Here is a 13506-nt window from a genome sequence, read left to right as displayed (position 1 = left end):
ATAAAATTAATTAATATTCGGAAAATCTTACCTACTACAAATAAAAATATCCTAAGCATTTTCACTTCAATGCTCAACACTTTTATTGCATACCCATAATATTATAAGGTGGTAGGTAACTTCATAACGAAATAAAAAGGTATCAAAAATATATTTCATGACTGTATCCAAATATAACATAAAATTGAATTTCAAAGTATATGTACTTTGATTTCCTGTAAGTTTTATCACAATAAACTCAATCATTTTAAAATTACCTCCTTTATTTTATTAGTTTGCGTCCCAATAATATTCTTCATCAGGGACCAGTCTTGTATCGCAAAGCATAAAAAGTCGTGTTCGATTGCATTCCGGTCTTTTTAGTTAAAAATTGTTCTTCAGTAGACACTCTCCGGTGTTTTCACTTGTATAATCTTTAGTCATGTGCCCGTATTGGACCAGTGAAGAAAAGTCACGCGCTATATACCGGTTCTGAACCAACTGAGGATACAAGCCTTTTTCGGTGATTTCGACAATATTTACTCTAGCGTTGGTTAGCCCCAAATTATAGCTTTCGCAAAACACATATTCCGTTCTTTTTGCGAATAGGTGGTAAATTAATGAAATAAGGAAGAGGTGTTTCTAATGTTTACTAAACCAAAAGAGGAACGGCAAGAGTGGAACTTAATTGTAATTTACCTACTAAATATCTACGAGACTAGAAGCTTGTCCACAAGAAACTCGTTCTTTAATCTCTTTACGTTTTGTTATACCAACCAAGTCCGAAGTAGCTAATTAGTAACGGTCAGGGCCGTCTTAGATATGACAGCACTCCATACACGTCCTTTAGTAGCAGTAGAGCTCCTTGTGAAAGAGTTCGTCCAGGGAAGCACTGCCAGCATACCTATTTCTGCCGCCAAGCAGTAATGTTAGTATTACTGTGTTCCGGTTTTGAAGGGTACGGATGCTGGTGAAATAACAGGCACATGGGACTTGTTGAATATGTCTCAGGCTGATGGGCGCAGAGGCAGTGTCCTTCCGGTCTTTGCGGTTTAAAGCTCTAAGTGGCACTGCAACTGTTATGAACAGGCGTGTCGCTTACCACCAGGCCCACGACTTGTTTGTCCCGTCACTTGGTATTGTAAAAAGAGACCTAACTTGTGTTTGATAAAGATTTAAAAGCTGTTCTGGTGTGAAGTGCTTTCTAAAAAGAATGCCCAGTAGTTTGACAGCAGTTTTCGTTAGGCACTCGATGTAACGAACAACAGAATAAATCCTTTCAAATAAAGGCTTAGGTTGTCAAGATGATCGAGGAAATTACAGCAGTTATATTTGAGTAACGCGATCCGCTGTCTATTCTAAACGTCGAATAGGCGGTAGATGTAGATTGTTATAATTTTAATAGGTCATTTGTTGTGGTGAATATCATTAGTGATTATCTTTGTCATACTTTTACTCCATCTTAACTTAGCTTTCTGACTAGCTTCCTTGTTGGCCGTCAGCAATATATGACCAAAGCTGTACCTACACACATTCTGTACCTTATGCAGCATTATCCTTGCAATGTTGGAATGAACAGCAACCACAAATGAAACAAAATGTATCAGGACCAAAGTTTATTGACAGACTTACCTAAAGATGCATAAATAAGTACTAGAAATGATCGAGATGCGTCACTTACTACATTATATTCAGACATGAATCTAACATGATCGTACAATGTACCTCTTTACTGAGCTGAACTTAACAAGCTCCAAAAAAGGTATCAGGTGATTAGACTGGAGAGATATTCAATTTATTTAAAATTAAACATGGTACAGATCCATTACAGTTCAATTTGCGTAATACTACGATCGAATGTTGGGAACATTTCAAAAAGATCAAATATCACATTCATTTGATACTTATTACGTCGCAATTGTAATAATAAATGGTGCCAGCCAACCACAGCATGGTGTTGAGTTCTGGGAATGAGCCGTCGAAATGCAAAAAGGAGCAATACGGGCCGTTGCGAGAGTGTCACAGAATGCATCAACAATACCTCTTTTCCGGACCATGAAAACACTAACGGTCCCAGCTATGGTATGTTTTCAGGCGTTTCTATATGCCATAGACCACTTGGAGGAGTATTCCAGACTCGGAGATAGACATCGCGACATGCGGGCCTGCTGCGGGCTTTGATACTTGTACTTGGTACTTGGTGTAACGGGCTGGTATCCGCAAGTCAACGTTGAGGCGCCTATTTGGCGTGTGGTGGGTGTAGGGTCCTACTCGTGCTACCCAAGCTCCTCCAGGAATCTCAGCAGCCTCCTCAGTTTGCTGAAGACTTCGGGAAGCGCCCTCGTCACTCCAAGGTACTTAGCCCAGTAGTTGGCCCCGCCAGAGTACTGTAGCAGGATGTGCGCGGCCGTTTCCTCCCCTCCATGCACGTTCTACATAGACGGCTGTCCGTGATACCTAAGTTGAAAAAGTATTCATTGTATGGACCACGACCCGTTAGGTCGGTAATTAGTGTGCGAAGCTCGTGCCTTTTGAGTTTGCTTAATTATTTTTTTTTTTTTTATAATATCAAGTGACAATTTTTTATAATATCAAGTCTCGTTTATCAGGCGCCTGATAAACGAGATAGACTGGCGTTGAGCATTGAGAGTACTTCCCTGGCCTGTCTACAAACCGTAGGGTTGTCAATGTGTTATTATGAGAAGATTTTGTACCTTTGTGTATAGTTGTTCTTGACCATTGGTAGGGGAGGATCATTACGGGTTCTGGTCCCACAGCGTCCGTCTCCGACCCGTTTCTGGCTTGATCACCTGCGCCGTCATTGTCACGTGAGCTTCTGTATCCTTTAATCCACTATAGAGTTACGTAGTTGTGTATACATACCTCCTTTAGTGCTTAATGGCATTCACAAGTAAGCCCTGAGTTAATCTCATAACTGCTCAGCGCCTGCAGGCCTGTATTGACATGCTGTCGAAGAGTATTCGAATGGAGTGATTCTTTACTCTTCTCGCTATTATTGCTTCTGCTGCCAACTTGAAACCATACATTCAGTCTATATATATTAATGTGTTGTGGTCACCAAGCGGTGTTAAAATCCTGATATTGAGGTCTTGTGAGAATACCCCAGTACCTGTTCCTGAATTTATTTCTTGAATCTCGCATTTTTTGTCAAAAATGTATTGTTTTGGGATCTTATCCACAGTCACCTCCAGTAGCGGTTCGTCATTGGCAATAAAATATGACTGCGGCCTATACCGCGTCTGTTGACAAAGACATCCAAGTTAGTACATGTAATGGTACCGGCGGCCTACAACCGACTGCCAGATAACGTGCGAAGTGCACCATCGAGGAATTTGTTCACATTTCTCCGAAAACGTGACTTATTGAGCATTCACTCTACACGTTTAACGATAGTATTGTGTGATGCTATTAGTTGAATGATTCAATTACTGTTAGTAATTTGACGTGCTTAGTTGTAATTTAATTGATAATTTTAATTAACAATTAATTATTATTTTGCTTCAAGAATACCATAAAGCATTATTTAAAAAGAAAAACTACTGTATATGGTTGCTCTCTCGACCTAAGCCGCGCTTTTGACACCATCAAATATGAGCTATTATGGTCAAAAATGTTAAGGGCCGGAGTGCCAAATAGTTTGACATGTCTTTTGAGATTCTGGTATGGGAATCAGATTAACGTGGTGCGCTGGGATGACGCGATCTCTGAGCCGTACAAGTTGCGGGGTTAGACAGGGAGGGTTGACGTCGCCAGTCTTGTTTAACCTTTATGTAAATGATCTGATGGAGGAACTTAGCAGAGCTGCAGTCGGCTGTCATGTCGCAGGAGATTGTGCAAACAACTTTAGTTATGCTGACGATATGGCACTGTTGAGTCCCTCTATTAGTGGAATGAAGAAACTTATTGACATATGTGAACGGTATGCTGTCGCTCATGTTCTTCATTATAACGTGAAAAAGACAGAACTGATGGTGTTTGTCGTATTTATATGACAAAGGGCCAGACATTGTTGCGCCAGTTACGTTACTTGGATCAACGTTAAAAGTAGTTTCTACATTTAAATACCTGGGACACATTATTACAGACAGACTTACGGATGATGAGGACCTTGAGAGCCGGGCTATCTCAGTGAAAAGCAATATGTTGGCGCGGCATTTTGCACGCTGTTCAGACCAGGTGAAAGTCACTCTGTTTCGGGGATACTGTCAGGCGTTTTATGCGAGTCAGCTGTGGTATAATTACACCAAACGATCGATAAACACTTTACGCGTGCAGTACAACAACGCATTTCGAGCCATGTTACGTTTGCCATGGCGCTGTAGCGCGTCTGGCATGTTTGCCCTGAACAGGGTGGATGATTTTTACGCCCCCTTACGAAAGCGTCAATGGTCTTTTGCAGAGAGACTAAATAAGTCCAGTAATGAACTGGTGCAGACTTTGTTTTTAAGATGTGACTATTATATTATATGACTGTTTTTAATGCTCCTAATGTTAATCTTGTTAATTGTATTTTAATTTTATAACTTTTTGACATTTTTAATTAGTAACTTGAATTTAATTTTTAATTTTATTTTATTTATTGCTTTTAAAGTTTTATGACCGTGTAACGTATAATGTAATGTTATGGGATTAATGCCTAAATAAATAAATAATTGAATTCAATTTAATTGATAATAGTTTTATTATTGTTGTTGTGTAGCTTATTATTGTTATTATTATTAAGAATTAAGGCTACTACGGCGACTTATTTAGAAAAGTACGTTTATTCAGAAAAATTTAATAAAGTACGTTTCACAAATTGTTTTACCGAGAAACAGCCAAAGTATTGACACCTATAACGGCTGAGTAGCTGTTTGTTTCAATTTAGATTTCCAGTGTTGTATTTGACTTAAAACAGTATATAATAATTTAATTACTATGAAAATCCTAGTTTGTTAGAACTTTTCGGTAAATTCAATTTTCTCTACAGTAAATGTAGAGAAAATTGAATGCAATTAAACGTGTATAAATAGCAGAATGGATACGTATTTTTAACCATCTTCAAAAAAAAGGAGGAGGTTCTCAATTCGACTGAAGCTTTATTTATGTCTGTTACGCGATAACTCACCTTTTTGTAAACCGATTTCGATGATTCTTGTTTTGTTGGAATGAGGGTACCTCAATATTGACCATTTAAATTTGAAGAAAATATTCCACCTCTATGTGTGGTAAACTAGGGGATGAATCCGGTTCAGCACAGGTAAGAATTATACAATCACTCGTTAAAACAGCATGTTATATTAGTAACAAATATTTTTTACGAAGGAATTTTTTCTGAGTGTTCGATCGATGTATTAATAATTATAACAAACTAGTGAAGAAATTTCACTTAAAAAATAATTGAATATCAATCCAATAAAATTTATACAAATACTTTATTACACTAATAAATACGACAACGGTAAAATAAAACATTATGATCTTTTTTGTCTTTCAAAACTAATGTTCGTTCTTGGAATATGAAACAGAAGTTAAAAATGTGCATTTTTGCTCTTGTCAGTGGTAATTATCTCATATAATTTCTTAAAACCGCTAAGGTAGCCCAAAAGTAAAGAGTTATGGTAACCTCGAGGTAGGGACTGGAACTTAGTCACGACTTCCGTTTCACTTCCAAGGAATACGCGCATCTCGAAAGAGTTGGGAATCCCAAGATCGAAGGCGTAATCGACACTATGCCCGCAGTGCGCTTTTCCGTTCATTGAGAAAATTGACTCAGAGCTAAACAGCTGAATTATACCAGCTCTCTGATTAATCTTTTCCACTATTTTTTCAGCAACTTTCTTATATTGCGCCTCATCGTCAACTTTCACTTTAGTGTACGCGTATGGAAAGAGCAGGGAATGACCATTCTTGCGTACTGATATATATGCTCTAGCCTGATTTTTGTATCGGTTCATCACATCTCTTACGAATCTCGTCTCATTTTCAGAAAAAGGTGACAATCCTGGATACTGTGGGGAGAAACTGTTCCCGCGTTTTTTGCATGCACTCCATTGATGGTCGAAGTTTCGAGACAAGTCTACTCCATGATTCATTTGGTCGTCCGATGGTTTCAAATTCTTTTTCCACTGCACACGATTCTAAAAAATATTTAACTCGCTAATATAGTTTACAGATTTACATTTTTAAATTTACTTGAAATAAAGGGAAACGTCAAACTGAACAGCTATAAAGATAGCTGGCTGGATCGAAAGGAATGAAGAAGTCTACACAGACAAAAGCATAGCTTTTAAATAGAGATAATGTTGATATTTTAAATTGTGATCAAATGGAAAATAGTATTTGTAATATGTACTATTTTAAGCTTTTTCAACTTTCGCCTTTTGTTTATTTGATTCTAAATATCGTTTTAAGAAAACGTTTCTTAGCATTGACTTACAATTATATGGACGTCGGGTCCGCGCTAAAAAGTGTCCGCACTTGTAAGGCGCTAAAATCGTATACAGAGCGCGACACTCCGCTTTAGTCTTCATTTGTTCTACAGACAGCGCGATACTGCGATGACATAACAATTTAAATTTCGAATAGGTTGACTTGGGACATTTTTTTCGTGGTTTTTGTATTAGACCCGTCGTCCATTTATTTGTAAGTCAATGTTTCTTAGCTGAAGTTGACATAGGTAGTACTCACGTATCTGGTATACTCCAATCCGTCCGGGTTAGTGCAGGGTAGAATAACCCACTTGACTTTTTCTATCATATCTTCATATTCAATGCAAGCAGCTAACTGTTGTATGAGGACTAGAACCAAATTTGTAGATTCTGACCCTGCCAATTGACCCGCTTCTATTAAGATTACTGGTTTCGTGTCGTCGTCAACATGTTTGGCAGTATTATTAGTTACTATCACCTTGAATGTAAAAAAAAAATATGCAATCGGATAATACAAGAAAGGGGTAAGCTTCAACATGGGTTTCAATGATAGATTTAGTATATACCTATTAAATACTTTCCAGGATATATAACAGTGCCAATCAGAATTGTTTCATATTTCTTATTTCCCAAATATGTGTTTTATTTATTAATAAAGATAAGTAAGCTTGCTACGAATCTCTTGAAGATTCTGATTTCCAAACAGCATGAGCAAAACATATTTGGTTGTCAGGGTAGAGTTAGTATTTTTTTAACCTATCTTACCTCATAAAGATGTCTGCCTTCATAAGTAACATATTTTTCTTCTACTTTCACTACTTCAGGACAGTACTGCTTCAAAGCCTTTAAAAATATCATAACCTGAAAAAAACTTTGCTTATAACTTTGCGTAAAAAACTTTGCTTTGCTTTGCTTAAATGCATTTATTTTTTAACTTTTTACGGGTTTTATAGATACATCGATGGCAGACTTTTGTAGTACTAGATTAATAATCGCAAAATTAGGTTTCTGATTTCTCGACATATTTTTTTTGTCGAGTTTCATGATTTCTCGCACCACGTTCCACGTTCGAGAAATTTTTAAAAATCTTAAAAAAATCACTTTAATCAACTATAAATATAATAAACAAAATACAATTTACTCGTCTTACTAATTCTCGAGGAGAATTAGAACACAAACCCTAGCTGTAGTCCAATCACAGTTGTGTATAGTTGGGAATGTTTTTGCATGATTATGTGTTTTATGGTGAAATTTATTACTTAAGTTGGTTACAGAAATTATGCAACACTGCACAATATGCAATGTAATATGCAATGCAATATGGAAAGCAATTCAAGGACTACAACAGTCACACTGAGAGATTTTTTGTCTTCAACAGGCATTGAGCTGCAGGTTATACGCGTAAGGAGAAAGACAGCCTGATGTTTTGATACGAAGAATTCATTTGTACGGCTTAACATTGAGGCAGCTCTTTTTCTGAGAATGGATTGAAAGTCATCCGTGTGAGCTTCCGCGAACATACCTGATGCGCTGCAGCGCGATGGTAGCGCCAACCACACTCTAAACGCGTTGTTGTACGTGGGTATAGGTTCTGCGTAGGTACAGTTGCCCCACACATTGCTCGTATAAATATTTGACTTTTACCAAAGTTATACATTTTTAATTATTTGTACATTTCATTTCATAAAACAACAAGTTGAATTACGTAACGTGTTCATAATGTAACCTTTAAATATATGTCCGTCAAAATCAATCTAGTGATTTATGCTCAAACTTGCAAAGATGGTATACCACCAATAACTATTCGACCAAATATTTCTTAACAGGAACGCTATGTGGTTGTTTGTTACATCATGATAATAACATGAAAACGGATTGCGAAACGTTATCAGTACACTGTAACGCCATATTTCTAACTATAACTCTAACGTATAAATGTTGATAAGAAGGAAATATAGTGAAACATTTAGTTATATATTGGTGCACCCTTGGTGTAATAATTCCACATCTACAAACTGACAACTTTGCAAGAGAGAGTTTTAAAGTTGCTACTTTGGATGTATGACCACATAAGGATACGCGCTAAAGTCAAGTTAGTTATATACATACTGATGACGCGCGATGCGTTCGCGCCGCCCCGGCCCGCTAGAGCAGCCCGCGAGGGCTATCTTTGAGATTTGTGACTGGTTGAGAGTTGTAGTTTTTCTTTCAGATTTTGTTTATTTTTTGGGCAAAATGGAGCCAAGTAATTGAACGCATCAAATCATATTCTTAAATACCGCAGAAGACCCCAGCTATATACAATTGATAGTTGCAGAGATTCAGCAAAGTCTACTAAGTAACCTGTGACTCAACTTTGTATGGTGGCCATCTTGGATTTGCCATATTGGAAAATGTTTGGTCCCGACATAACTTGGCCAAGCCTTGACAATTTTTGTTTTAAAACCTTATAAACTATATTTTAGACAAAAGTAATACGTATTCAAGTTATTTTATCCCAAAAGTGATTAATGTAGGTTTCGATGTCATTTCAAAACCTTACCACTTACAGTGCCAGCTCCTGTTGCAACGTTTTCAACGCACGCTTCTTCGTCCTTATCTTTTAGTATGTTCAACATGTCGACGTAACATTTCCTCATAGATTTGCACCTGAATTAAGAATTTTGCGTTTTAAAAATGTACATACCCATACTTAATGGAAATTATTATATATTACCATTGATCACACATACATAGTAACTATCCCTATATATAAAATATCACTATTATATGATATAGTGATACGTTACGGAAGATAAGCAAGACTATGTGAGTGCTAGGAACATGGAATATATAACTAGAAATAGAGACGAAATGTCATTTAATTTGTTTGAAAACTATTCTGCCATATAATTAATGTGACACCTGCGCTCCGATTGGCTAGCCCAAGTTCGAAACAATTGACGGGTGTCGTCAACTGTTTCACTTCAAATCGACCAGTTAACTTAAGCTTTGCTATAATCATTGACTTACAATTCTATAATGGACGTAAATTACATATTTAATATTTAATTACCGATGAAATGTGATTCCGTTTGTTTTGTAATTAGATGTTTTGCTGTTTTTCCCACACCACCGAATAGAACAGCACGGCATTGTTAGAGATATTATCTTTATTACAATAAATACAGAATATTTTTGGAATGTACAGAGACGTACACACAGGTCAGTAGTTGGCCTGTCTATGTTTCAGTGCAAACGAGAGTTGATATTTATAAGAGCTGCTATCGCTAATGTGTTACCAGGAATATATGGCCCTTATTTCGTCTCTATTTCTGGTTATATACTCGATGGTTAGGAATTTGGTTGTTATAAAAAATGCGTCGGTATGTAAACACTTCGATTCAGTCTTCGTTTTGTTGCGCAATTCTAAAATTAAAATAATCTGAGATATTCAAAATGGACAATTTTGAGAACAATTGTCCCCGCCATTTTATGTTAACAGCTTTTGTACAATATAATACAGTAAAAAATACATGAATAACGTATGATGAAGATAAAGGAGAATGAAACTCAACTTTTACAAACTACCTATAAAATGTAAACTTAAGTAATAAGATTATAAACAAAAGTGCTTACCCGCATAAATTTGCATCATAGGCTGGTACAAATACTAAAAAAGAACAGAAAGTCGATATTGTAGAAAGACGAACATGTAGTAACGCTCCCAGAAAAAAATATACAGTCAGGCGGGTTAGAGGAACATAGTTTGTTGAGTCAAATGTTTTGAGCTCTAGGAATAACAGATAAAATATTATAAGAATTTTGAATTGCACTAAACTTGCCTTTGTTTATCAGCTTTACATGTTTTAACAATCATTACTATAAATTCAATCAATACCTACGATGTATTCGCCGAAAACATGCAAATAGTGCTAACGTTTCTCTTCCCTCAAAAGGTGGGATAAGAAAAACTGTCATCTCATTTCTAAGAAAGGTATGTACACCTCGTATTTTCAAGATTTCGCAATTATCAAATAAGTTTTTCCACGTTAAAATTTGGAGCATCGCAGATGAAAATAAACTAAAATCGTTTATACTAATTTGTTTGTGTTTTTGTCGACTGAGAGACTATAGTGCTAAACTCTTTATTTTACCTATGTGTTAACATAATCACAAAAATAAGACTTCAAGTCCATCCCGAAGGTCCTTTTATTCCACAGGACTCTATACAGGATGTAGTCGTAAGTGTGCCCTAGTGATTTCAGATATCTTATATTATAAGAAATATCAAAAACCTTTAAACTGATACCGAAAGTACGTTACCCTATAAGTAAAACGGCATTAAGAATCTCTCTACCTGAAATGGCCTTGATTGATTCCGCATAACAGTGACAGTGTTGAATCGATCACTTGGAAAAAATATATAGTAAAATTGAGGATGTACACTGATTAGTATACGGTGTGAAAAAACGATGCCTAAAAATTTCACGATAGAAAAAAAAAACACAAACTTATCTCGAAATTTTACAAGAAAACTGTTGTATTCAATATATACTTTACCAATACCAATGATTGTTTTATATCAACTGAACTAAATAGAACATGTGTAGTATACAATATACATTTTTCAAATGACCTTAACTTCGTTTGTAAAAAAAATAATTCTGAAATAAAGCCAGTATCCCTGCCACTCGACTCAAGCAAAAGGATCGGTATTTGTACGGAAAATATTTGGATTCGACCTGACGTAGTTTCGACTCTTAATAACTTTTTCAAAATTAAACTAGAAATATCCAAAACTTGAAAGTTAAACGCTCTTAAAAATCATTATTGATAAGTCATACAATAATGTTTAAACGAGTGGACCTCTTAAAGTATGGAAATTAAAGCCTTTCTACGAATGTCATGGCAATGTTGAACGTTAAAATTTTGGATATTTCTAGTTTTTTTAAACTATTAATGTGTGTTGCTCATTAGGTAATGTCCATTCGATATCAGTTGAAAGGTTTTTATATAAAGGTATGTAATAATTGCCAATTAACGATTACACTCTGTATAGTCAACAACAAATGTTATAATTCCACTTAGCGAAAATAATCTTCTTGCTTTACAAACGTTTCTTGAATTGTTATAATTTTGTACTGATTAAACATTTTCCAACATGGACTATTTTAGGCAAAATACTTAATAGCATTTTATTGAATGCGTCCGTATGAGAGTGAGACAATGAATTCTTTAGTAAATTAAATGGAAATAAAGGGCGAGCCTCGTAATAATAGTACCTAAATAAGTACTTCTATATAATAATCAATGTAATATATTCAACAGATTTATATTTCGCTTACCTATAAAAATTAAAATTATTCTATACATTTCCACTTTTTATCACGTGAACAACATAATAACGAAATTGTATTTTTCAATGGCAAGCGTTCATGAAAACGGAAACGCCGAAAAATAAAACTAAAATTTGATTTCGAAACAACTGCTTTTATTATACTACATTTTGTATTACATAAAAATAAACATATTTTATATTAGTAGTACCAAATGCTTTATAGAAAATTGTGTATTTTCTCTAAAGCAGTTCGTGTCTTTACTGATTGACAGACCATCATTACGCTCACTAGAGTACATATTTTATTGGATATTTGTCTGTCAAAATTCGGCTGCTTTGATATATAAAGCGTATTATTAGTAGCGGTTACACGGAACATACAGACACCTCTTTTCACAGAACGCATCCCACGTCCAAAAAAGTCCCGATATCATTTTTTTAATAAGTTTTCCCCATTTATTTGAGTAGACAAAGGTTCTACCTACCGTACAACCTCGTCATATATTAGCATCTTTTCAGGAATGATAATCACATGCGTGTGGAGCTAAACTCATTTGATAAACTATCTTTAAAAAAAAAGGCTCTCTGGCTGCTAAGATTTAACATATTTATAAGATTAAAAAACAAATACTTTTACATTTATTCTAGGTAAACATAAATGAATATTTTATACGAGTCATCAATCAGTATAATTTTATTTAAATGCCATGACAGCCTCATTTTATTATATTATTTTTGACTAAGTAATTGCAGTTGGTGAAAGGTTAATTTATTTTAATATATTATTACTAAAACATCGGAAGAACCAACTGACCCTCAACTTTTTGTATAAATTACTAAATTATGACATAGATCCATCCCTCGTGTCTCTAGGCTGCATAACTACAAATATTTTACAATTGAACTGAGAAAAACCAATTATCGTAGTATGTATTCCAATATGAGAAGATACAACTAAAGTTTTCAAAATTGTGAATACTATAATTTTTAGTGATAAAAAAACAGCTTTAGGCATGACGTCCACAAACAATACAATATTTTAGTAGTAAAGTTAACTGTCTTTAGCTCAGTGTTTTGACTTGCCTGATTTTTACTGTTTTTACTATTTGTAAGTACCAAGAATTGATTAAGGATTAAGTTTCGTATTAATTTAACATAACTACGTTGAAGAAGCTAATTGATGTATAATTTTACGACACAACTCGGCATTTGTTTTTCGAAATTTTTTAATGAAATCTAACACGATCGTCACCGGTCACGTCAAGGATCGCTGTCCAGCACAACTTCTACCTCCGGCAAAATCGCGTCAAAGCTAAATCACAACAAAGCAATTTCGATTGAAGATATAATTTAGTAGACATTTTTACTTTCGTTTTATTAAAACTTTTTAATCAGCTACACTTTGCAATACTAGTTATAAATGTAACAACTTATAGAAGCGACTCACTTTTGATTATTGTTTTTCGATAATGATATGAGATTTGACCTTACTATTGTAATCTGTCAAAACGGCCATCATAGTAACTAATTTTATTTGCAAATTTAATTGAAATTTCTTTATTATAGTCTAGTTATATTAGCCAGACCTGTCATAGTCAAAGTAGAGCTCCTTGTGAAAGATTTCGTCCAGGGAAGTACTGCCACCTTACCTATTTCTGCCGCCAAGCAGTAATGTCAGCATTAGCTTTTAAAGGGTAAGAGTGCTGGTGAAATTACAGGCACAAGGGACTTGTCAACTTCTGTCTCAGGTTGACCGGCACAGTGGCAGTGCCCCTC

General features: G+C 35.3%; 1 protein-coding gene across 1 annotated transcript; it reads right to left on the bottom strand.

Annotated features, from left to right (window-relative positions):
* Positions 1–5323: 5323 nt before the first annotated feature.
* Positions 5324–11822, bottom strand: LOC113231071 (zinc carboxypeptidase-like). Its single transcript, XM_026465238.1, has 6 exons — positions 11738–11822; positions 10029–10062; positions 8960–9059; positions 7176–7271; positions 6670–6888; positions 5324–6119 (listed from the first exon to the last, which is right to left on the bottom strand). Exons 1-6 carry the CDS (start codon positions 11763–11765, stop codon positions 5511–5513), a joined length of 1086 nt encoding a protein of 361 aa, XP_026321023.1. The 5' UTR covers positions 11766–11822; the 3' UTR covers positions 5324–5510.
* Between the last annotated feature and the right edge of the window lie 1684 nt (positions 11823–13506).

This window comes from Hyposmocoma kahamanoa, unplaced genomic scaffold, assembly GCF_003589595.1.
Source record: "Hyposmocoma kahamanoa isolate Upper Pololo Valley unplaced genomic scaffold, ASM358959v1 64, whole genome shotgun sequence".
Lineage (NCBI taxonomy): Eukaryota > Metazoa > Arthropoda > Insecta > Lepidoptera > Cosmopterigidae > Hyposmocoma > Hyposmocoma kahamanoa.
Note: the sequence above shows the minus strand (reverse complement) of the source record. Positions and strands in the feature narration are given on the sequence as shown.